The sequence below is a fragment of the Pongo pygmaeus genome, chromosome 6 (assembly GCF_028885625.2).
Source record: "Pongo pygmaeus isolate AG05252 chromosome 6, NHGRI_mPonPyg2-v2.0_pri, whole genome shotgun sequence".
Taxonomy (NCBI): domain Eukaryota; kingdom Metazoa; phylum Chordata; class Mammalia; order Primates; family Hominidae; genus Pongo; species Pongo pygmaeus.
Genome location: NC_072379.2, coordinates 157793884 through 157816045, shown reverse-complemented (window position 1 = coordinate 157816045; position 22162 = coordinate 157793884). Strand labels below are relative to the sequence as shown.

The window sequence follows — 22162 nt, the reverse complement described above, 5'->3', positions numbered from 1 at the left end:
TCAGGCTAACTACTTGAATTATGTTAGTTACATTGAGAGAAGAAAAGACCGGAGAAATTCAGAACTTACAATGTGGAAAAGGACATGAATAGAACTCTGGGGATGGAGCGTTTTGTTTCTCCATTCTTCACCTGCATGCCGTCCTCTCTACTAAGCTGATACACAGATGAAAAAGAGCTCCTCCCTTTAAGAAGGAAACATCCTAGAAGATAAATAGGTCGGGACTGTGAAATATTGGCTTCTTACTTAAATATGCAAGAAGCAAACTATAGAGAAACCAGTGTCTAAAAAAATCAGTCTGACAAATTGATGAAACAAGAAAAATCAGTCTAACGGAAGATAAACAATTAAGATTTAAGACTGTATTTTAAAATATTATTGATTTAATGTTGGACTAGAGACATTAAAGCAAGTAAACATCTTTAAGAATCTGGGAACCCCTTGCTCCAATTAATATTTTAGGCAGTGGAGCTTGATTTAAAAGTGCATGTTTTCTTAACAACTAATCTGGTTTTCAGGGCTAGTATTCTGTTGACCGGTCTTTTGGGTGCTAAATAAAAATCGGCATCTCATTGCATTTTAATTGCCTCATCCCATATAGCATATTGTAAACTGGACATTTTCTGAGGAGAAACAACATGCATTTGCCCATGCACTGGTGCATTTAAATGTCAAGTATGTTAAATTTATTGCTTTCATTAATTGTATCAAGATAGTAATAAATTTGTAATTTGAAATAGATTACAAATATAAATAATATATTTCTTAAGGTTTGTGTTACCTCATGAATTTTCCTCACTAATCATATTACAAGCAAATTACTTGCCAATATTAATTGTGCCTCTACTTGCAGGCAACTTTAATAGTACAATAATGTAGGTGCCAACATTAAACCTTGAAGGGAAAGAGTACTCCTTGAAAAAGTGGCCTCTCTTTTGTTATCAGGTATTGATAAATGAATATCAATTCATTTTATTCTGGTTTAATTTTGACAGTCTTTTTAAAACGAATTTGAGGCTGGATGCTTTTTATAGCTTATTTAGTGGTATGCTTCTATCATCCATACCCAGTGAACTTGGTGTGGATAATTTAAAAGTATTCGTATATAAAACCACCCTTTAATAAATACAGACACCGTCTTTTTATCTTATTGTTTTTCTCAGAAAATTGATTCTGCTGTGTTTCTTGTGGCTGTGATCACCAACATGTGATCCTAACCTGACATAGACAGAAGGAAAGGTGGCGAAGTTTTGAGTCCTCGTGTTTGACACATTTTACAGACGTTGGTGCTGAGGGGACTTGCACATGGTCTGGTCTGTGTGTCTTGTTACACATCAGGAGAGCCCTGGCCCAGGGAGCTTTTTGTCTAAGCTTTTTGTCACTGTCCCTTCCAACTTTAAAATTCCTTCATTTTGTTTTCTTCATTTGTTCTTTAGTAGTTCTTATTTCTCTGGTTTACATAGTGTGTTCAATTCTTTCTTCAGGTAATAGAAGAATGAGTAAATTTGAAGTATGTGGAATATCTTTTTAGTGTTGCAGTAGTGTTTCAGTAGCAGGAGAAAAATGGCCTGGGTTTAAACCCAAACTGCCCTTCCCAGCTGAGTGGCCATGGGCAGTTTGCTTTACCACTTCTGCCTCAGTTAGCTTGTCTATTAAAGGGGAACAATAAAGAGTCATTCTTGTTGCCAGTCTAGACTTAGATCAGTGTGAGTAGCTCTTTACTACCTGGTAAATGAGAACACTTGGCCCTCCGTATCCATGGGTTCCACGTTCGTAAATCCAACCAACCATAGTTTGACAATATTTGGGACAAAAATGGATGGTTGTGCCTGTACTGAATATGAACAGACTTTTCCTTGTCATTGTTCCCTAATATAAGAGTATAGTATAAACAATATAGTATATAGTATAAAACTATTAGTATAGTATAACAATATAGATGATATAGTATATAGACAATATAGTATAACAATTATTACCACAGCATTTACCTTGTATTAGGTATTATAAGTAGTCTAGAGATGATTTAAAGCATACAGGAGGATGTGGGTAGACTATTATGCAAACACTACACCAGGGACTTGAACATCTGTGGATTTTAGTATCTGGGGGGTCCTGGAACACATCTCCCACAGATAGTGAGGGTTAACTGTACTTTTAACGTAACATTTTTATCTAAAGTATTTTTAAATTCATGTTCACTTAAGGAGACAATATTATTTTTGAGTAATTAAAAATTAATTTTAGGCCAGGTATGGTGTCTGTAATCCCAACACTTTGGGAGGCTGAGGCGGGCAGATCGCTTAAGCTGAGTTCACGACCAGACTGGGTAACGTGGTGAAACCCCATCTCTACAAAAAATACAAACAAATCAGCTGGGTGTGGTGGTGTGCCCCATAGTCCCAGCTACTTGGGAGGGTGAGCTGGGAGGATTGCTTGAGCCCAAGAGGTCAAGGCTGCAGTGAGCTGTGATCTCACTGCTGCACTTCAGCCTGGGTGACTGAGCGTGACCCTGTCTCAAAAAAAAAAAAAAACTAATTTTAGATTTTGGAGGGTTCATGACTTCCTGGGCCCTGTTCCCCTCCGTCTTGACTCTGGCTGCACTGCTGCTGAGCCAAGCAGTTGCTGGGCTGACAGGTGGGCGGAACCTGGGCTGTGGACAGAGAGCATTCTCTTCTCCTTGGGGGACTCAGGGAATGGGCAGGAGACCCTGAGGCAGCAGGTCCAGTAGAGACCCAGCGAGGCTGGGAGAGTGAAGGAGCTGTGGGGCACCCAGAGTCTCCTGTGTCGCTGCATGGCGGCCTCCACATAGCTATGCCCTCACCCCTAGTTCAACATGGGCAGAAATAACCACACAGAGGGTGGCCCAGGTGTTTCCAGAGTGATAGTGGTGGGTGAGTAATAAGAGTCTTTGAAGAAGAGTCAACTGTAACCCCAAAAGGACAGTCTAGAGCTAAAGTGTCACAGACACACTGCAGAGATGGTCCCTGTTGATGGTCAAATTCCAGAAAGGTCAATTTGGAGAGATGTCTCAGAACATAGAACATAAATACTCACGAGGAGAGGTCACGAGGATGGGGATAGACTTGGGGGAAAAGGCCCGAGAGACCTAATATCAAGGAGAAGCAGTGATTCAACAACGATAGGAAAAAATTCCCCAGAGCTAAAGAAATATATGCAGATTCCCTTTTTTCTTTCACTAAATTCTGGATTGATGGGAAAAAAAAATCACAGGTAAATAATTATGGATAAAATTCCTAAATTCCAAGAATAAAGAGAAAATCTTAAAATTTTTCTAGATTCATGCAGGCCAATACAGTGGCTGCTGAACACATGAAACCTGGTGAGTCTAAGCTGAGTGTGGCCCTCATATAAAGTGCATGCAGGTTTTGAAGACAATATGGAAAAGAGAATGTAAACTATGTTATAAATAATTTTATATTGATTACAAATTGAAGCATTTTGGGTATATTGGGTTAAATAAAATATATTAAGATGAATTTTGCTTAAAAAAATAAAAAGAAACAAGGTCTTGATCCATTGTACTCTTTACCTTCTTTCAATGTGATTACTGGAAAATGTAAAATGACGCATGCGACTGGCATTGACGTTACAGGGACTGTGGTAGATGCAGTCTGTCTCCAAAGGTGAAGACCAGGTAGACATGAGTCTCACTTGCAGTGCTGGACACAGGAAGACAATAGGATTGTAAGAGTTTTAAATCTCGCTGAGATTCATTTGGAGTGAAAGGTAGATATTTGTGTCCAGGAGGAATTCAGAGATGAGCTTTTCTGTATTGCTTCTCTGAGGAGACTGCTTTGGAGTGCACTGTAATCGAACAAGCATGCATTGGAACCATGTAGGAGCTGTGGGACAGTAAAAAAGGGAAGTCATGGTGAGCCACGTACTTTGTGAATATGTGTATTTAAAGGAACAGTGATATGCTACCTGTCTAATAATGATTCTTAAAATAGGCACACTGCCAGGGAAGTGAGGACAACGTCTGGCAAGGAAAAGTACTCAGTGATCTCAGCCAAAGCCGCGGCCTAGGTGGGGATGGGGAGGACGTGAGGAGGAAGAGTCTCGCCTTGAGGGGCAGGGATGCAGGGCAGGGGAGTGGGAAGGTGAGGTTTTTCTAAAGGCCTCAGGTTATTAGAGGTAGTAGGTAAATGTCATGGTAGTAGAGTATCTTGGTAGGTCACATAGTTTTTATTTATCTTGTTTTCTTGTGTAATAGAGAAATAGGCTCAGAACTGTGGGTGCTGGAAAGGAAGAGCACACGTCCTGTTTGCTCACCAGCATAGCACACTGCCCAGTGAGCACGTTTCATTGCCTGGCAGTGCTTGGTGTCCACCGTCAACCCAAGCCTGTGCTCCAGTGCCATGTGTCCTGACTCCTGTGGGGATTCTGACTCCATTTTACATACGAGAAACAATTAATGAAACATCTATAGATTATTTCAACTTTGTTTTTAAATGCACGGTTGCAAACCATTTTTAGATTATATTTTTGAAAATGTACATTTGGATAATTTTGTCACTTTTTTCTGTAGCTAAATATTTCTTTATTTGTGTTTCAGATTTCTCTATGAATCATCATCAAGAACTCTGGGAGAACTTTTGAATTCATAACCAAGCCAACATCTCCAGACATGTAAAAATAGGGAAAAGGGATTCAAAATGAAATGCCTGTGTATTTTCCTATTGTTTTTAACGTTAATAACCCATATAATAGGGAAAGGGTGGGATTTTTTTGTGGGAGTGTGGGAAGGTGGGGGTTATGGAGGAGATAACTCAAAACTTCTTCAATTTTGCCTAGTGCCTGCGTAAATAATATATTTAATATAAAGGACTCCAGGTATGAGTGGTGTAGAAATCCATGATTCCAAGAAAAAACACTTTTCTAGCAAACCTGGTTGTTTTTAAAATGACTTTTATATATGTAATATTGCTTGGAAACTATGAGTAATAAAGCAATGACAACATCCATTTGTTTATTTGAAAGTATTAGGGGCTCGGCGCAGTGGCACACGCCTGTAATCCAGCACTTTGGGAGGCTGAGGCAGGCAGATCACTTGAGGTCAGGAGTTTAAGACCAGCCTAGACAACATGGTGAAACCCCATCTCTACTAAAAATACAAAATTAGCTGGGTGTGGTGGTGAATGCCTGTAATCCCAGCTACTCAGGAAGCAGAGATTGCAGTGAGCTGACATCACGTCACTGCACCCCAGCCTGGGCGACAGAGCAAGACTCTGTCTCAAAAAAAAAAGAGAAAGTATTAAAATCCACCTTTATGGCCAGGAGTGAGGTGCTGTGATACTCCCTGAGTGGAGAGCCCAGGGCAGGGCCCACAGCAGTTTCCGGGTCCAACCTTCATGTTGCCTCTATGGGTATTGGGATGGGTCCTGTGGCTGTGAACGTGAGCAGCACAGACACCAAGTAGCTCAGCCGAAAGGCAAATCACTGTTACTCTGGTCTTTTCTTTCTGAGAGCTGTTCTGGTAGCAGTGGTGCTGACAGCCTCCTATGCCGCCCTGACCTCTCGCCCACCTGGTGGATGCCATTTGTTTCATGGCCCCCTGCTCCTGGCCCTCTTAGTCAAAGATTCTGTGTCACGGTTGATCCTGTGGGCCCTCATGGACCACCTCGTAGTTGGTTGGAAATTAGTGCAGCTTAAATTTCGTGCTTGTTCTGTCCTCAGCCCCTGAGCAAAAAAGTAAAGAAATGCCAGTGTTTCTGTGCCTGTATTTCTCTAAGAGGGTACAAAAAGTGGACTACTTACTGTAGTTACGAGCATTCAGGGTAAGGTTTTGCCAAGGGATCTGAGAAATGGAAGGTGGGGAGTGGAATAATATTACAGCTTAATTTAGATAATTTTGAAAATATGACTTTCTAGACATCTTGGCTGACTAAACCATATTCTGAATTAGTGAGTGACATTGATAATGGAAATACAGTTCTATCAGATAGAGTCATTTATTTGGAAGGGTTAGTGCAAATCTAAGACTGGCAATTTGAGTATGTGAGGGAGAGATTGCTGGTCTCTCCCCTGTTATTCATTCTCGTCTTTTTCCACAGAAATACTATCTCTGATTTTGTCTCTGGGTACATGCCCCTCTTGAATAAAGACCACATTCACCAGCATTGCTTGCACCTACATGTGGGCATGTGTCCAGGTGCTTCCAGTAAGATAATAGTGAAGTTGTCATGGGCACCTTAAAAGTTATCTGTGTATCTTTACCTTTCTTACATTTTGCCTGGAATGGGGTTGTGATGGATGGAGCTCTCATTGCCATGTTGGACTGTGAGGATCTACAGTTTTGAGCTACATTCTTGAGCCTACATTGTTTAAGCCCCCAGTGTCTTTGGGAGAACTCAGTCTTGACAGTTGAAAGCCATAACTCAAAGCTAGTCTGAGGATGAATCCCTGTGATTGCCACCAGGCACTTGACATTTTAATTAGCATTTCTGCTCCCAGAATTCGCCTGCAATGTTCCAACACCAATGTTACTTCTGCACCCAGCTAGAGGGAGAGGTTGGGAGCTGCCCTACCCCTGCTGTGGCACTCACTCCTCAGCCAAAGACTGGCAGAATCCTGGCTGCGTGGCCGGGAAGGCAAATACTCACCACTTTAAACATTTAAATATTCCCTGCATCAGGAGACATTCTTCACCACTCACCAAGACTCAAGGGGAGAGATCCCAGAACAAAAAAATAAATAGATGTTGGGTGGCCAAAGACAGTAATAATTGTAATTTAAATTATTCTGATTGTCTAGATCAGTGGTTTTCAGGCTTTAATATGCGTCAGAAACATCTGAAGTTTGTTACAATGGCTGCTGGGACCCGGCCCCACACTGTCACAGTCTTGAGGTTCATCCACACTGTGGTGGCTTAGCCATTCACCTGTTGAGGGTCGTTTGGCTGTTTATCCATTCACCTGTTGATGGTTGTTTGGCTATTTACCCATTCACCTATTGATTTCCCTTTGGCTGTTTATGTCTGTTGATGGTCATTTGGCTATTGCAGATAAAGTCGCTAGGAACCTTCATGTATACAAGTCTGTGTGGGCTTGTTTCACTGGGTCAGTTTCTTGGAGTGGAAGTTCTGGTTAATATGTTAAGTCTACGTTTAACTTTTTAACAAATCTCACAAACTGTTTTCCATAGTTGTAACATTTTATATTCCTATCAGTTCCTCCACATCCTCCCTTATAATGGTTATTTTCAGTGTTTTTATCTTCATTCTGTTGGTTGTGTAGTGGTAACTCATGGTGTCTTAAATTTGTGTTGCCCGAGGACTGATGCTGCACACTTCACTTATGTATCTGTTTTGGTGAAATACCAGCTCAAGTCTCTCATCTGTTTTTGTTGTATTATTGCATTGTTTGTCTTGTTGCGTTTTAAGCCTTCTTTAGATGTTCTGGATACAAGTCTTTTATTGGGGTTAGGTATTACAGTTTGTGGTTCCTATTTTTATTTTATTTTATTTTATATTTTATTTTTGAGACCGAGTCTCGCTCTGTCACCCAGGCTGGAGTGCAATGGCGCGTTCGTGGCTCACTGCAACCTCTGCCTCCTGGGTTCATGCAATTCTCCTGTCTCAACCTCCCGAATAGCTGGAATTAGAGGTGCGTGTCACCATGCCTGACTAATTTTGTGTGTGTGTGTATTTTTAGTAGAGATGGGGTTTCACCATGTTGGCCAGGCTGGTCTCAAACTCCTGACCTCTGTGCTGGGATTACAGGTGTGAGCCATCGCACCTGGCCCTATTTTAATTTTTTAAAATGGTGTCTTTCAAATAGGAAATTTTAATTTTGAAGAAGTCCTGTTTATCAATTATACTCTTGTAGTTTGTGCTTTTTGTGTTCTATATAAAAAGACATGTAAAAAACCATGTTTATTTGTTGTCCTGTATGAAATAACATGTTTTATTTTGGCTTGCGTAGTTAACTGATGAGAATCTTGCTGTTATTTCTACATTGGTGTCTCTGGCTGCTTTTATTATCTCCTTATTGAAACCTAAAAGCTCTGCTCTTGTGTTTAGGTCTGTGATCCATTTTAAATTAGTGTTTATGTATGGTGTGAGGTAAAGATTTATTTATTTCTTTATGCCATATGGATATCTAGTTGTCCCTGCACCATTAGAAGGTAATATTTTTATCAAGGAACTCCATAACACATCGCTGGACCTGCCCTTCATCTAGACCAGCAGGGCTCAGCTGGGCATGAGTTTGCCCCCCTTTCCGTCAGTGGCACAGGTGTCTTGGCGGGCTGGGTTGCCACAAAATGCCTCCGGTAGGAGGCACAGGACAGCCCTTGCAACAAAGAGTCATTCCAGCCCAGTGGTCAATGGTGTGATGTTGAGAAGCTCTGCTGTGTAAGTTTATGTTTTAGCTGTTATGATTAGGTGTGTAATCCATTTTAAGTTAATCTTGGATGTGGAGTCCAAGTTCAGTTTGTTGTTTTTGGTTTTTCCCCATATGATTATCCAGTTGTTCCTGCACCCTTTCTTTCTCCATGAAATCCCCTTGCGTCTTCGTCAAGATGCAGTTGGCTATACATGTGTGGGCTCTTTCTGGAGTCTGTTCTGTGCACTGAGCTGTGGCCATCCTTATGCCAGTTCCCAGGGTCCTTTTTATTTGAGCCGTACCTGTGTCTTAAAATTGTGAATTGCAAGTCCCCAATTGGCTCTCTGTTTTTTGATGTGGTTTTGGCTTTTCTAGCTCCTTTGCCTTTTCATATACATTGTAGAATCAATTTGTCAATTTCTACAGACGAAAACATGCAGTACAATTCTGATTGTGGTTACACTAAATTTACAGATCAAGCTGGGGATTAACTCGCAAAAAGAGTCCGGCCACTTATGGAAAGAAGGCAAAATAATAAGTTATGATGAGACAGAGTGATATTCCTTTATTATTTGTGCAGGCAAGGGGAAGAGCAGTTCCACTCTTCAGTTTCTGGAGGGAACGCAGGGTTTTACAGAAAGAGTTTGGAATGCAGAAGAGGCAAGGCGGGCTAAGAGGTGCCAGGTGGCGTGACTTGCTTCAGTGGCCCTTCTTGAATTATTGTCCCATTTGGTGAAGGGGCCGGCACCATTGTGCATCCTATCAGGTTATAAATTAATCACAGTCAATCTTGTAGTCACTCTTCAGCCAGGAGAGGGTTCTGGCCTTGAAGTAATCTTTTGTTGGAAAGAGAATTCCGGAGTTGCCTAGTCCCTTTTAGGACCCGACCCCTGAAGCTTCTAAGCAAATAAGTGGCCAGATAAGAGAGCATGGTGCGTGCTTAACTAGTATCTGGGTAAATAAATGTGCATAAAGCATGGGAGCATACAGTGGGAAAAGAAAGAAGAGTGGAGGGCCTGGGTTCGGTGGCTCACGACTGTAATCCCAGCACTTTGGGAGGCTGAGGTAGGTGGATTGCCTGAGGTCAGGAGTTCCAGACCAGCCTGGCCACCATGGTGAAACCCCGTCTCTACTAAAAATACAAAAAATTAGCCAGGCGTGGTGGCACACGCCTGTAATCCCAGCTACTTGGGAGTCTGAGGCAGGAGAATCACTGGAACCCAGGGGGTGGTGGTTGCAGTGAGCGAAGATTGCACCACTGTACTCCAGCCTGGGTGACTGAGCGAACTCCAGCCTGGGTGACAGAGCGAGACTGTTTCCAAAAATAAAAATGAAAGGGAGTGGCGGTTCACAGCACATTCCAAGGCTGTATTTCAAGGTGAAAGGTAACACATATGCAGTTTGTCTCAAAGTTATATCTTGAGACTGGGATGGAGAAGCGGAAAAGGAAAAGAAAAAACAGTTTGAAACACGGTTTGAGGCTAGGCTGCTAAGCTGCTCGGGCAGAGGGAGAATTGACACTCAACAGTGTTGAGTCGTCTGATCCATGACCGTGGTCTAGTTCTTCAGACATTTAATTTCTCCCAATATTTTGTCATTTTCATGATATAGGTCTTCCATATGTTTTATTAAATTTATCCCTACGTATTTTGTGTTCTATGGAGCTGTTGTAAATGGTAGTATTTTTAAATTTTCAACTTCTAATTGTTTATACTGAAATAGAGGAAGGCAGTTTCTTTTTGTATGTTGACTTTGTATTCTACTTTTCTAAGCTCATTGATGACTTGTGGTAGTTTATTTATAGACTCTCATATTTTCTACTCAGACGATCAGGTTATCTAAAAATAAATGCCATTTACATCTTCCTTTCCAGTCTGGATGCTTTTATTGCTTTTCCTTTTTGTGCCGGTGAGAACCTCCAGTAAAATGTAGTCTGGAAGTGCTGTGAGCAGGCACTCTCGCCTTGTTCTGGTCTCCACAGCACAGCATTCAGTCTTCCACAGCTCAATAAACTGTAGGTTGTTTATAGACGCATTTTATCAGGATGAGGAAGTGCCTCTCTATTCCTAGTTTTCTGAGAATTTTTTTTTTTCCATGAGTAGGTGTTAAAATTTTGTCAAATTCTTTTTATGCATTTTTTTTTTTTTTTTTTTTTGAGATGGAGTCTCACACTGTCATCTGGGCTGGAGTGCAGTGGGTGATCTTGGCTCACTGCAACCTCCGCCTTCTGGGTTCAAGCGATTCTCCTGCCTCAACCTCTCGAGTAGCTGGGATTACAGCTGCCTGCTACCATGCCCGGCTAATTTTTTTGTATTTTTAGTAGAGATGGGGTTTCACTATTTTGGCCAGGCTGGTCTCGAACTCCTGACCTCATGATCTGCCTGCCTCGGCCTCCCAAGGTGCTGGGATTACAGGCATGAGCCACCGCGCCTGGCCTGCATCTATTAACTAACGTATCTACCTTCAAAAAATATTGTATCCCTTCATGAGTTGCACACAAACTTAGCAGCTTACCTCCACCTTCTGTTCACTGTGCTATCATTGTCATACATTTTACTTCTACATATGTTATTCTCAAAATTCATTGTCATTATTTTTGTTTTAAACTGTTAATTAACTTTGTGAAAGATTTAAACATGAGAGAAAATTGTCTTTTAAGTTTATCCACATATTCACTATTTCTGGCAATGTTCTTTCCTTTGTGCAGTTTCAGATTTCCATATGGTATCATTTTCTTTCTTCTAAAGAGCTTTCTTTAATATCTCTTTAGCATAAATCTGCTAGTTATGAGTTTTCTCGGCTTTTGATTATCTGGAAGAGTATTTTGCCTTCATTTTTGAAGGTTTAAAAAATTTTTTAGAGACAGTGTCTTGCTCTGTCACCCAGGCGCAATCATGGTTCACTGCAGCCTTGCCCTTCTGGGCTCAAGTAGTCCTCCTGCCTCAGCCTCCCAAGCAGCTGGAGCTACTGGCATGTACCGCCACATCTGGCTTTTTTTTTTTTTTGTAGAGACAGGGATTTGGGCCGGGCGTGGTGGCTCACGCCTGTAATCCCAGCACTTTGGGAGGCTGAGGCAGGTGGATTACCTGAGGTCAGGAGTTCAAGACCAGCCTGGTCAACATGGTGAAAGCTTGTCTTTACTGAAATACAAAAATTAGCCAGGCGTGGTGGCGGGCGCCTGTAATCCCAGCTACTCGGGAGGCTGAGGCAGGAGAATCGCTTGAACCCAGGAGGCGGAGGTTGCAGTGAGCCAAGATCACTCCATTGTGCTCCAGCCTGAGTGACAAGAGCGAAACTTTGTCTCAAAAAAAAGAAAGGACAGGGATTTGCCATCTTGCCTAGGTTGGTTTCTGAGGTATTTTTGCTAGAAAGAGAATCCTGTGTTGATATTTTTCTCCCAGGAGTTTAAGCATGTTTTACTGTGGCTTGTTTGGTTACTGATGAGCATCCTACTGCCAGTCCCACCTTTGTGTCTCTGTCTGCCTTCATGATCTCTTTATCACTTTTTTGTTTGTTTGTTTGTTTCGTTTTGTTTTGAGACGGAGTTTTGCTCTGTCATCCCAGGCTGGAGTACAGTGGCGTGATCTTGGCTCACTGCAACCTCTGCCTCCCGGGTTCAAGCGATTCTCCTGCCTCATCCTCCTGAGTAGCTGGGATTACAGGCATGCACCACCAAGCCCAGCTAATTTTTGTATTTTTAGTAGAGACGGGGTTTCACCATGTTGTCCAGGCTGGTCTTGAACTCCTGACCTCAAGTGATCCACCTGCCTCGGTCTCCCAAAGTGCTGGGATTATAGGCATGAGCTAACACATGGCCTATCACTGGTTTTTAGCAATTTGATTATGTATTTGGGTGTGGTTCTCCTCATGTTTCTTCTGCTCAGTCTTTATTAGAATTCTTGAATGTGTTGACTTTTAGTTATTAAATCTGAAAAATCTTCTGGACCTGTGGCGCAGCCTTAGTGAGGAGGGCCACCCTGCACCCGTCGCCGGCCCCGGTCTCCCGGGGCCTCACCCGAGTGATGCCCCGCTATTGCGCAGCGATTTGTTGTAAGAACGCCAGGGACAAAACAATAAAGACCGGAAGCTGAGTTTTTATCCATTTCCTCTACATGACAAAGAAAGACTGGAAAAGTGGTTAAAGAATATGAAGCGAGATTCATGGGTTCCCAGTAAATACCAGTTTCTATGTAGCGACCATTTTACTCCTGACTCTCTTGACATCAGATGGGGCATTCGATATTTAAAACAAAGTGCAGTTCCAACAATGTTTTCTTTGCCTGAAGACAATCAGGGAAAAGACCCTTCTAAAAAAAAATCCCAGAAGAAAAACTTGGAAGATGAGAAAGAAGTATGCCCAAAAGCCAAGTCAGAAGAATCAGTTGTATTAAATGAGACAAAGAAAAATATAGTTAACACAAATGTGCTCCCTCAACATCCAGAATTACTTCATTCATCTTCCTTGGTAAAGCCACCAGCTCCCAAACAGGAAGTATACAAAATAACATGTTAACTCTTAATCTAGTTAAACAACATACTGGGAAACCAGAATCTACCTTGGAAACATCAGTTAACCAAGATACAGATAGAGGTGGTTTTCACACATGTTTTGAGAATCTAAATTCTACAACTATTACTTTGACAACTTCGAATTCAGAAAGTATTCGTCAGTCTTTGGAAACCCAAGAAGTTCTTGAAGTAACTTCTAGTCATCTTGCTAATCCAAACTTTACAAGTAATTCCATGGAAATAAAGTCAGCACAGGAAAATCCATTCTTATTCAGCACAATTAATCAAACAGTTGAAGAATTAAACACAAATAAAGAATCTGTTATTGCCATTTTTGTACCTGCCGAAAATTCTAGACCTTCAGTTAATTCTTTTATATCTGCACAAAAAGAAACCAGGGAAGTGGGAGACATAGGCATCGAAGACTCCTTGTATGAGGATGTAGACTGTGGGACCGAAGTTTTACAAATTGAACATTCTTACTGCAGACAAGATGTAAATAAGGAGCATCTTTGGCAGAAAGTCTCTAAGCTGCATTCAAAGATAACTCTTCTAGAGTTAAAAGAGCAACAAACTCTAGGTAGATCGAAGTCTTTGGAAGCTCTTATAAGGCAGCTAAAGCAGGAAAACTGGCTATCTGAAGAAAATGTCAAGATTATAGAAAACCGTTTTACAACATATGAAGTCACTATGATATAGAATAACTAGGTTTTAAAACTATGGCTGTTAAATAAGCTTTTTCCAGCCAAACCAAACTACATGTAAAGTGAACTTTTTCCTGTATAAAGTTCTCATCTTAATGAACCTATGAGAGCGTTGTGAAGTTATGAACTGTATCCTATTCTTGTAATGCTCATTTAAGAAAGACCAGAGAGTTGGGCTGGAGAGAAAAGCAGTTTTATTACTTGATAATTTTCCAAATTAAAATTTAGCACATAAAAGGATTCAGTTATAATATGAGAAAACAAAGAATTGTTCAAAGAGCACAGGCTGGAAGTCAGGTTCAGGAATCAGTCCTGGCTCTACCACTGGCATATGACTTGGGCAAGTTACTTATGATTGTGCCTCAATGCCTAATTTGTAAAATAAGCACTTACTAGATTTCTAATTGTCTGCTTCTTTATAGTTCCTTCCCTTTTTATTAAGATATTTCTATTAGAACACATTTTCTGTAAGATAATATATACTTAATACTAGAAGTTGGCTAGAATTTGATGATATTAACTATGTATTATTTTCAATATTTATTGAATTCTGCGGTGTTTGACCTTTTGGCTGTAGTTACATATTACAGTTATATTATCTGTGATAGAAAGGAAGATAAACCTTTTTTTTTTTTTTTGAGATGGAGTCTCGTTCTGTAACCCAGGCTGGAGTGCAGTGGCCTGATCTCAGCTCACTGCAGCCTCTGCCTCCCAGGTTCAAGTGATTCTCCTGCCTCAGCCTCCCGAGTAGCGGGGATTACAGGCGCACACCACCACATCCAGCTTATTTTTGTATTTTCAGTAGAAACAGGGTTTCACCATGTTGGCCAGGCTGGTCTCGAACTCCTGACCCCAGGTGATCCACCTGCCTCGGCCTTCCAAAGTGCCGGGATTACAGGCGTGAGCCACTGTGCCTGGCCAAGATAGAACTTTTATAATTTTATTCCAGTTGAACTAAACTAAGGAACCACCCATTAGCCCAGTTCTTAGGAGAGGTACTTCAAACTTGAAAGAATATGTGTTTCGGTAACTTATATGTGGCTAACCATCAAATACATAGTCATCTAAGCTAAATATTCTGTATTTATACAGTTATATTTATAAACCAAAAATTTTAATGAGGTTAATTTTAAATATATTTTAGAAATCACAGTTTGTATCTGTTTCTTAGTAGGTGTGGCCTTTAAAATGTGTGCTTATTCATTGTTAAATTCCAGAATATAGAGTAATACTTAATACTGTACATTCACACTTATGTATATTTTATTAAAATTTATAAGCAAGAAATTGTACATAAGTGGTCATGATCTTAGGGAGACAAAGAATTTCTCTTAGGAAAGAGAAGTGATGGTAATGTAAATAAAAATACTGTTTATATTCACATGATTTTAAGAAAACTGTAAAAGCAAAGACTTTAGTAATGACACAAATGTGACAAATAGATGTTTTCTTAAAATTGGCAGTCAATATAATTATGTTTCTGCCTATGATGTTGAGGAAGTTCTATCAGTCTGATTCTTAGTTTTCTCATCTGTTAAGTAGAACATACTATTACTTACCTTAAAGGGTGGCTTTGAGAATTTTGTAAGGAACAAACATGTTTTTGGTTCTGGAATATAGGAGGTGCTCAATAAAAGTTGACTCCGAATGGCAAAAAAAAAAAAAAAAAAAAAAGAAAAGAAAAATCTTCATCCATTATTTCTTCAACAACCTTTCCCTTACCTTCCCCTTTCTTAGCTCCAATTACATGTGCGTTATCCTGCTTGGTGTTTTCCGTGGCTTCTTCGTGCTCTTTTTATTTCTTTCCCGTTTTTTCCTCTTTGTGTATTTTTCACTTCCAGGAGCTACTTTTGAGTCATTTTAGTAGCTCCTCATTAAGTTCATTTTTTTCTCTACCTTTTTAAACCATATATTATGTATTTATAATAGCTGTTTTAATGTCCTTATCTGTTCATTCAGTCATTTCTGGTCTGTATCTTTTCTGGTTTCTCCTAGCTATTGGTTACTTTTTTGTTGTTGTTATTGTTTTGTGTTTCTAGTAATTTTTGAATTACTAGACATTTTTGAATAGATTTTTGAATAGTTGATGGACATCATAAATTTTATATCATTGTTTGCTGGCTTTTGTTGTATACCTTTAAACAGTGTTAGAGTTTGTTCCTGGCATATGGTTAAGTTACCTGGAATCAGTTGGATCCTTTTGAGGATTACTTTTAAGCTTTGTTAGTGTCGGTATAGAGCAACCTTTACTCTAAGACTAGCTTATTCCTACTACTAAATCAATACCCTCTGGGTACTAAAGGAATACCCTTCTGGGTACTAAAGACTGGCCAACTCTCCCATACATTGCAAGGTCCTCCTAGTCTTGCTAGTGGGTATGTAAACTGTTCTTAGCCCTGTATGGTCTCCAGGAACTATTCTGTCTACACCAGCCTGGTGATTCTTTCCCTGGTCTAGTTATTTCTCTCCTGTTTGCATAGTTCAGAACTCAGCCAAAGACTCAAGTGAACCCCTCTGCAGATCTTTAAATGGTTCTTTTCTTAGCTCCCTTTCTTGGGTATCCTACCCTGTAGATTTTAGCTCTCTTGACCTTCCCAAACTCCATTCTGTCTCTCTCTTCTTAACATAATGAGGCCACCAGACCCTGTGTGTCTCCTCCCTGCCTGGAAACTGCTTCCAGAGAGTACCTGATGTGACCGTAGGACCTACCTCATTTGTTTCATCCCCTCAGGAACCTGAGTCCTGCTGCCTGTTATCCAGTGTCAGAAAACTCATTTCAAATTTGTGTGGTTTATTGTTTGGTCAGGCTGGAGGGTAAATTCAGTCCCTTGCTACTTCACCATGATGTGAAGAGGAAAAATCTTGAAAGTAGATAATTCTAGTAATTTTTTATTAGAACATTATGAATGTTACGTTGTTGAATAGCTATGGGCTTTGTTTTGGCAGGTAGTTACATATGAATCAATTTGGTTCATTTGAAGCCGTTTTTTCATATTAATAAAAAGTATTTTTAAAATGTGGTAGAATATATATAACAATTTACTATTTTACACTTTCAGCTCAGTGGTATTAAGTACATTCACATTATTGTACCACCAGTACCACCATCCATCTCTATAACTTTTTCGTCTTCTGAAACGGAAACTCTGTGGCCCTAAACACTAGCTCCCATCCTCCCTCCCCTAGCCCCTGGCAGCTACCATTCTACTTTCTGTCTTCATGAATTTGACTACCCCAGGCACCTCATGTAAGGTGAATCATAAAATATTCTTTTGTGGCTGGCTTATTTCACTCAGTGTAATATCCTCAAGGTTCATCTGTTGTAGCATGTGTCAGCATTTCCTTTTTAGGGCTGAATAATATTTCATTGTATAGCTAGTCCACGTTATGTTAATCCAGTCATCCATCCATGGACACTTGATTTGTTTCCACCCCCTGGCTATTGTGAATAATGTTGCAGTGAACATGGGTGGAGAGATGTCTCTGTGAGGTGTGCTTTAAATTTTGGGGGGTATGTACCTAGAGGTAGAATTACTGGATCATATGGTAGTTCTATTTTTAATTTTTCGAGGATCTGCCATACTCTTTTCCACAGTGGCTGTACCGTTTTACATTCCCACTAGCAGTGCACAAGGGTTTACTTTCTCCATATTCTTGCTAACACTAGTTATTTTGGGGATTTTGTTTTATGTTTTTGATAACAGTCATCCCAATGTTTGTGAAGTGGTATTGAGGCCTGTTTTTAAACATAACTGTCAGGGCTAGAGCAGCCGTTACTCCACCAGAAGTTCAGCTCTCCTACTGAGGTGAGACCCCTCTACGATCTTGGCTGAATGACGTGGGGAATGACTTAGGACATTGCTCTGGCTGATTAGAGTCTCTCACATTTCTGTGAATTCTTTATTTTTATTTTTTGAGATGGAGTCTCGCTCTGTCACCCAGGCTGGAGCGCAGTGGTGCGATCTCGGCTCACCGCAACCCCCACCCCCTGGGTTCAAGCAGTTTTCCTGCCTCAGCCTCCCGAGTAGCTGAGATTACAGGCGTGTGCCACTACGTTCTGCTAATTTTTTGTATTTTTAGTAGAGATGAGGTCTCACCATGTTGGCGAGGGTGGTCTTGAACTGCTGACCTCAGGTGATCCACCTGCCTTGGCCTCCCAAAATTCTGGGATTACAGACGTGAACCACTGCATATTTCTGTGAGTTCAGAGAACTGTTTGTCTTACAATTTCCTGATAGTTTTGTTTTGTTTTTCTAAAATCTAGCTTTTACACAAGAATGGCCTCTTACCCTTTTCAGATTCCTCAGCCGTTTTTCTCCCCAGCTTTCTCCTCTGCAGCTCCAGCCGCCTCCGCATCCCACAAACCTGGTTCGCCATCTCCTCAAGTTAATGAGACCTCTAGGCTTTGTCTGTGGTCCCTCTCGCTGTGTTCATGGCCCAGAAATGCCTCTGGTTGAAAGCCAGGGTGACCACAGGGCTCACAATCCTGCATGCTTGCACCCAGTGTCTGAAAGCAGCTATTTAATTGTTTTGTCCATTTTTATTTTTATTTTTTTTTTGAGTTGGAGTCTTGCTTTGTCGCCCAGGCTGGAGGGCAATGGTATGATCTCGTCTCACTGCCACCTCCACCTCCCGGGTTCAAGCAATTCTCCTGCCCCAGCCGCACCCGCCACCACGCCCGTCTAATTTTTGTATTTTTAGTAGAGACAGGGTTTCACCATATTGGCCAGGCTGGTCTCTTGGCCAGGCTCGTCTCAAACTCCTGACCTCGTGATCCGCCCACCTCGGCCTCCCAAAGTGCTGGGATTACAGGCATGAGCCACCGTGCCTGGCCTTGTTTTGTCCATTTTTGTAGTTGGTTACAGTGGGAAGTTAAATGCAATCCTTGTTACTCCATCTTGAACAGAAGTGGAAGTTGCTTTTCATTTAGTTTATCTTTCTTGGATGCATCTCTTTTTCCTTCTTGGTTTACTCCCTTGTTTTGGTGGTGCACATGGTCCAGTTGCTTTCTGAGAAATGGGTTGTATGGAAAGTTAATTTTGGGAAATCTTTAATATAAAAAATATGCTATTATACTTGCTTGCTAGTTTGTCTTAGTATAGAATTCTAGGTTGGAAATAATTTTTCCTCTTACTTATGATGGCATTGTTTTATTATCTTTTATCTTTCAACAGCTGAGAAGTTTAATGCCATTTTGATCCTTAGTCTTTTCCCCACCTCTTTGTCTGGAGCTTTCAGAATCTGTTTCTTGTACCCACTGATCTGAATTTCCCTGGGATATACCCTGAGGTGATTCTGTTTTTCAACATTGTGCAGGTTACTCAGTGCCCTTTGTCACATATTTGCATTCTAGGAAATTTTTTTAAATTACTTCTCTGATTTCCTTACCACCATCTTGCTTTCTGTTTTTTCTCTCCATCTGGAACTTCTGTTGTAGTCTCGTTGCTTCCACGTTCTCTTTTCCCAGCTTGTGTTATCTGATCTCTCTGTTTCATATTAGAGGCGTTTCTTGAATATCTGGTCATCTTTGCTCATTTTTAAGATCAGGGCACTAAAAAACAGAATGAAACTCTTGATCATGTCAACTATATAGTCATAATAGGGTAGCCTGGTTAGATCTTTTAATCAGAAAACTCTTCATGTTGGTAGTTTTAAGTCTTTTCTCTTGGGCTGGCCAGATTGTTTTTGTTCCAATCTCCTGCCTGGTGAAGTGTCGGCCTAGCAGCCAGTATTCTGGGTGCAGAGTGAGGGGAAAGAGGTACGGACTCGTCTTATTCAACAGTGTCAGTGTTTACTAACCCCCCGTTTTCAATATGGTGCTGCACCCTCAGTTCAGAGAGCGTCTATCTCATATGTCCAGGAAAATAAATCTCTAGTTGCCTACCAGAGAGGGCATGGGGATCTGAGGCTCTGTTTACATCTTTACTTTGTCTTAATTTTATTACGGTGGAACATTTATCAGCTACATGACAGATTTATTTGTACCCTCATCCACTGCCCACCCACTGGCTGATTTTGAAGGAAGTCTCAGATATCAAATAAAAACACAGCCACAGTACCGTTATTACATCTAAAAACAGTTATGTAAATAAGATGTTAACTATGTTAATAGGCATTTATGATGAAAATTGTGTAAGATCACCCCATATCTCAAATTCTTCAATAGATATCTGTTCTTACAGTTTGCTAGCTTGAATGAGATCCAAATAAGGTTTATATACTAAGTGTCTTATGTTTCTTGTGGATTCCACTCCGTCGTTTTAAAATACTGCTGGTACTTGTTTTGTACACTTGTGTTTGTCCTGTGGGCTTGCAAAGATGCTGATTGCATCCTTGCAGCATCATTTAAGACGTTACTGTGTCTCTGTTTTTCCTGAGAGTTGTCATTAAATCTTTATCATAGTTTGTAGTTCTCAATTTGATTAAATTCAGGTTTGTTTTTGTTTGACAGGGTTCCTCATAGGGAATATTGGCTCCTCCCTTAGGATGTACATATTGCACAATAGCCTCTCTTTTTGTGATGTTATTAGCTATTGATGATAATTACCTAGATCTATTAATTCATAAAAGTTTGCAAAAAGTCATACTCTGAGAATTATATTTCTTTTTTATCAGCTGGAATATTTGGTTTGATTGCCCCCTTGTATAGATTGTATAGGAAAGGAGGGGAATTATTTACCAGTATTCAAAAATAGTGAGCATCTTCAAAAAGTGACCAATGAGAATTGTTAAAATTAGTGTCATTTGATGAGTTTCAGTCCATCATAGTTATTGTCCTTATTGGAGCTCATATTTTCTGGCCAGTGAGAGCTCATTCAGTTTGGCCTGTAGTCCTCATAATGTGACCCAAGCAGTTTTTGGGAGCCTCCCTGATGTGTTGAGTAGTCCCAGGCTCCTCTTGTACATTTCGTGCACTAGACCTAGAATCAGCTGTTTGTCCAAGGACTTATGGTTTGAGTGGAAAATGGCAGTTGGAAACCATGATCTGGCCTCTAGGAGTGTTATTGCTAATGGGTTGGTCATTGACCATTGTTTCTAGTGCTTTTCAGTAATCAGAGCTAGAAGATTATATAAGCATACATTTAAAAAGTATACATATATAAAATTATGCATATAATTGTATGCATGAATTATTTTTATGATAATATAGTTGTATGAAATTTTTTAGGATAAACATGTGAGTTTGTACTGATCATTCCAGTTCAAATTTAGGACTTGAGAATTTTAACTTAACCTCATTGGTCTTAGCTGTTTATATCCTTTTAACTGAGCCGAAAGTCTGAGTTCTCAGTGACACCAATGTGATTACTCATTTGGTTCAGCAATACACTCACTGTAGTCTAAGAGTAACATTGCAAACACTGCCACCATCAATGTGATTCTTGAAACAGTTTAAGATTTTGTTGCAGTTGTTTTGACCTTAGGGGTATATCCCCTTAGGGAACACAAATACAGCTCTTCCGTATGGCTGTTCTGCCCCCAGCTGGATACATAATCAGATATATTTGTTTAGTTTTACCACCAATTTGTAGGCGTTGTTTTTAAAATCTGTCTGTATTTTTATATTTATATGGTACCAAACATCAAGTTTTCAAAAAGGTATATTCAAATAATACGTATTTCTGAATTTCCAAAATAGGTAATGTTTTTTAAAAATGTATGGTTTATTCTTCTATTAAAAAATAAGCAGGCCGGCTGGGCGTGGTGGCTCACGCCTGTAATCCTAGCACTATGGGAGGCCGAGGCGGGCGGATCACCTGAGGTCAGGAATTCGAGACCAGCCTGGCCAACATGGTGAAAACCCATCTATACTAAAAATACAGAATTAGCCAGGCATGGTGGTAGATGCCTGTAATCCCAGCTATGCTGGCGGCTGAGGCAGGAGAATCGCTTAGAACTTGGGAGGCAGAGGTTGCAGTGAGCTGAGATTGCGCCACTGTACTCCAGTGGCTCACAGTGGCTCACAGCTGTAATCCTGCACTTTGGGAGACTGAGGCGAGTGGATCGCTGAAGCCAGGAGTTCAAGACCAGCCTGGCAAAACCCATCTCTACAAAAAAATACAAAAGTGCAAAAATTAGCCAGGTGTGGTAGCACGCACCTATAATTGCAGCTACTTCGGAGGCTGAGGTGGGAGGATCAGTTGATCCCGGGAGGTGGAGGCTGCAGTGAGCCATGATGGTGCCACTGTACTCCAGCCTGGGTGACAGAGTGAGGCCTGTTATACTAACATCCTTTCTTAGACAAATGGAAACATACCAGATACATTGTATTTTCCTTTTTTTTTTTTTTTTTTTTTTAGTTTTTAGCTTAATATATTCTGGAAACCTCTTCAACCTGTAATATAACATGGAGCTCTCATTTTTTTCACAGCAGTCTGGTGCTCCCTTATGTGCATGAAGCAATTTATCTAACCAGTGCCTTGCGGAGACTTTGGGTGTTTTCACTTTTGCTTTTGCCATAGTACCACAATGAACAGCCTTGTGTGTATTTCTTCTCAGGCCTTCACTGGTATATAATTGGGATAGAGTCATGAAAGAGATTGCTAGAGGAAAGGGAGTGGATTTGTGATTTTTTTGCCTAATTGCCTAGTTCCTGTCTCT

The 22162-nt window shown here is 40.6% G+C and overlaps 2 protein-coding genes across 6 annotated transcripts in view; both read left to right on the top strand.

The window, feature by feature from the left end:
- The window catches only part of NCAPG2 (non-SMC condensin II complex subunit G2), a 71997-nt gene extending 67013 nt beyond the window's left edge, over positions 1 to 4984 (top strand). For all 5 annotated transcript variants that reach the window (XM_054495214.2, XM_054495212.2, XM_063668054.1 and 2 more), the window contains one exon: positions 4580 to 4984. In XM_054495214.2, coding sequence (XP_054351189.1) covers positions 4580 to 4631 — 52 coding nt within the window. In that variant the 3' untranslated portion in view covers positions 4632 to 4984. The remainder of the gene's footprint in view (positions 1 to 4579) is intronic.
- Positions 4985 to 12091: 7107 nt separating this feature from the next.
- On the top strand, positions 12092 to 15429 carry LOC129040546 (THAP domain-containing protein 5-like). The gene is made up of 2 exons (XM_063667154.1): positions 12092 to 12520; positions 12643 to 15429. The coding sequence occupies exon 2, from the start codon at positions 12855 to 12857 to the stop codon at positions 13554 to 13556; it is 702 nt and encodes a 233-aa protein (XP_063523224.1). The 5' UTR covers positions 12092 to 12520; positions 12643 to 12854; the 3' UTR covers positions 13557 to 15429.
- The last annotated feature ends 6733 nt before the right edge of the window (positions 15430 to 22162 follow it).

Coding starts and splice junctions, on each gene's coding strand:
- LOC129040546 (XM_063667154.1), top strand. CDS start 12,855: ATGTTAACTCTTAATCTAGTTAAACAACATACTGGGAAACCAGAATCT.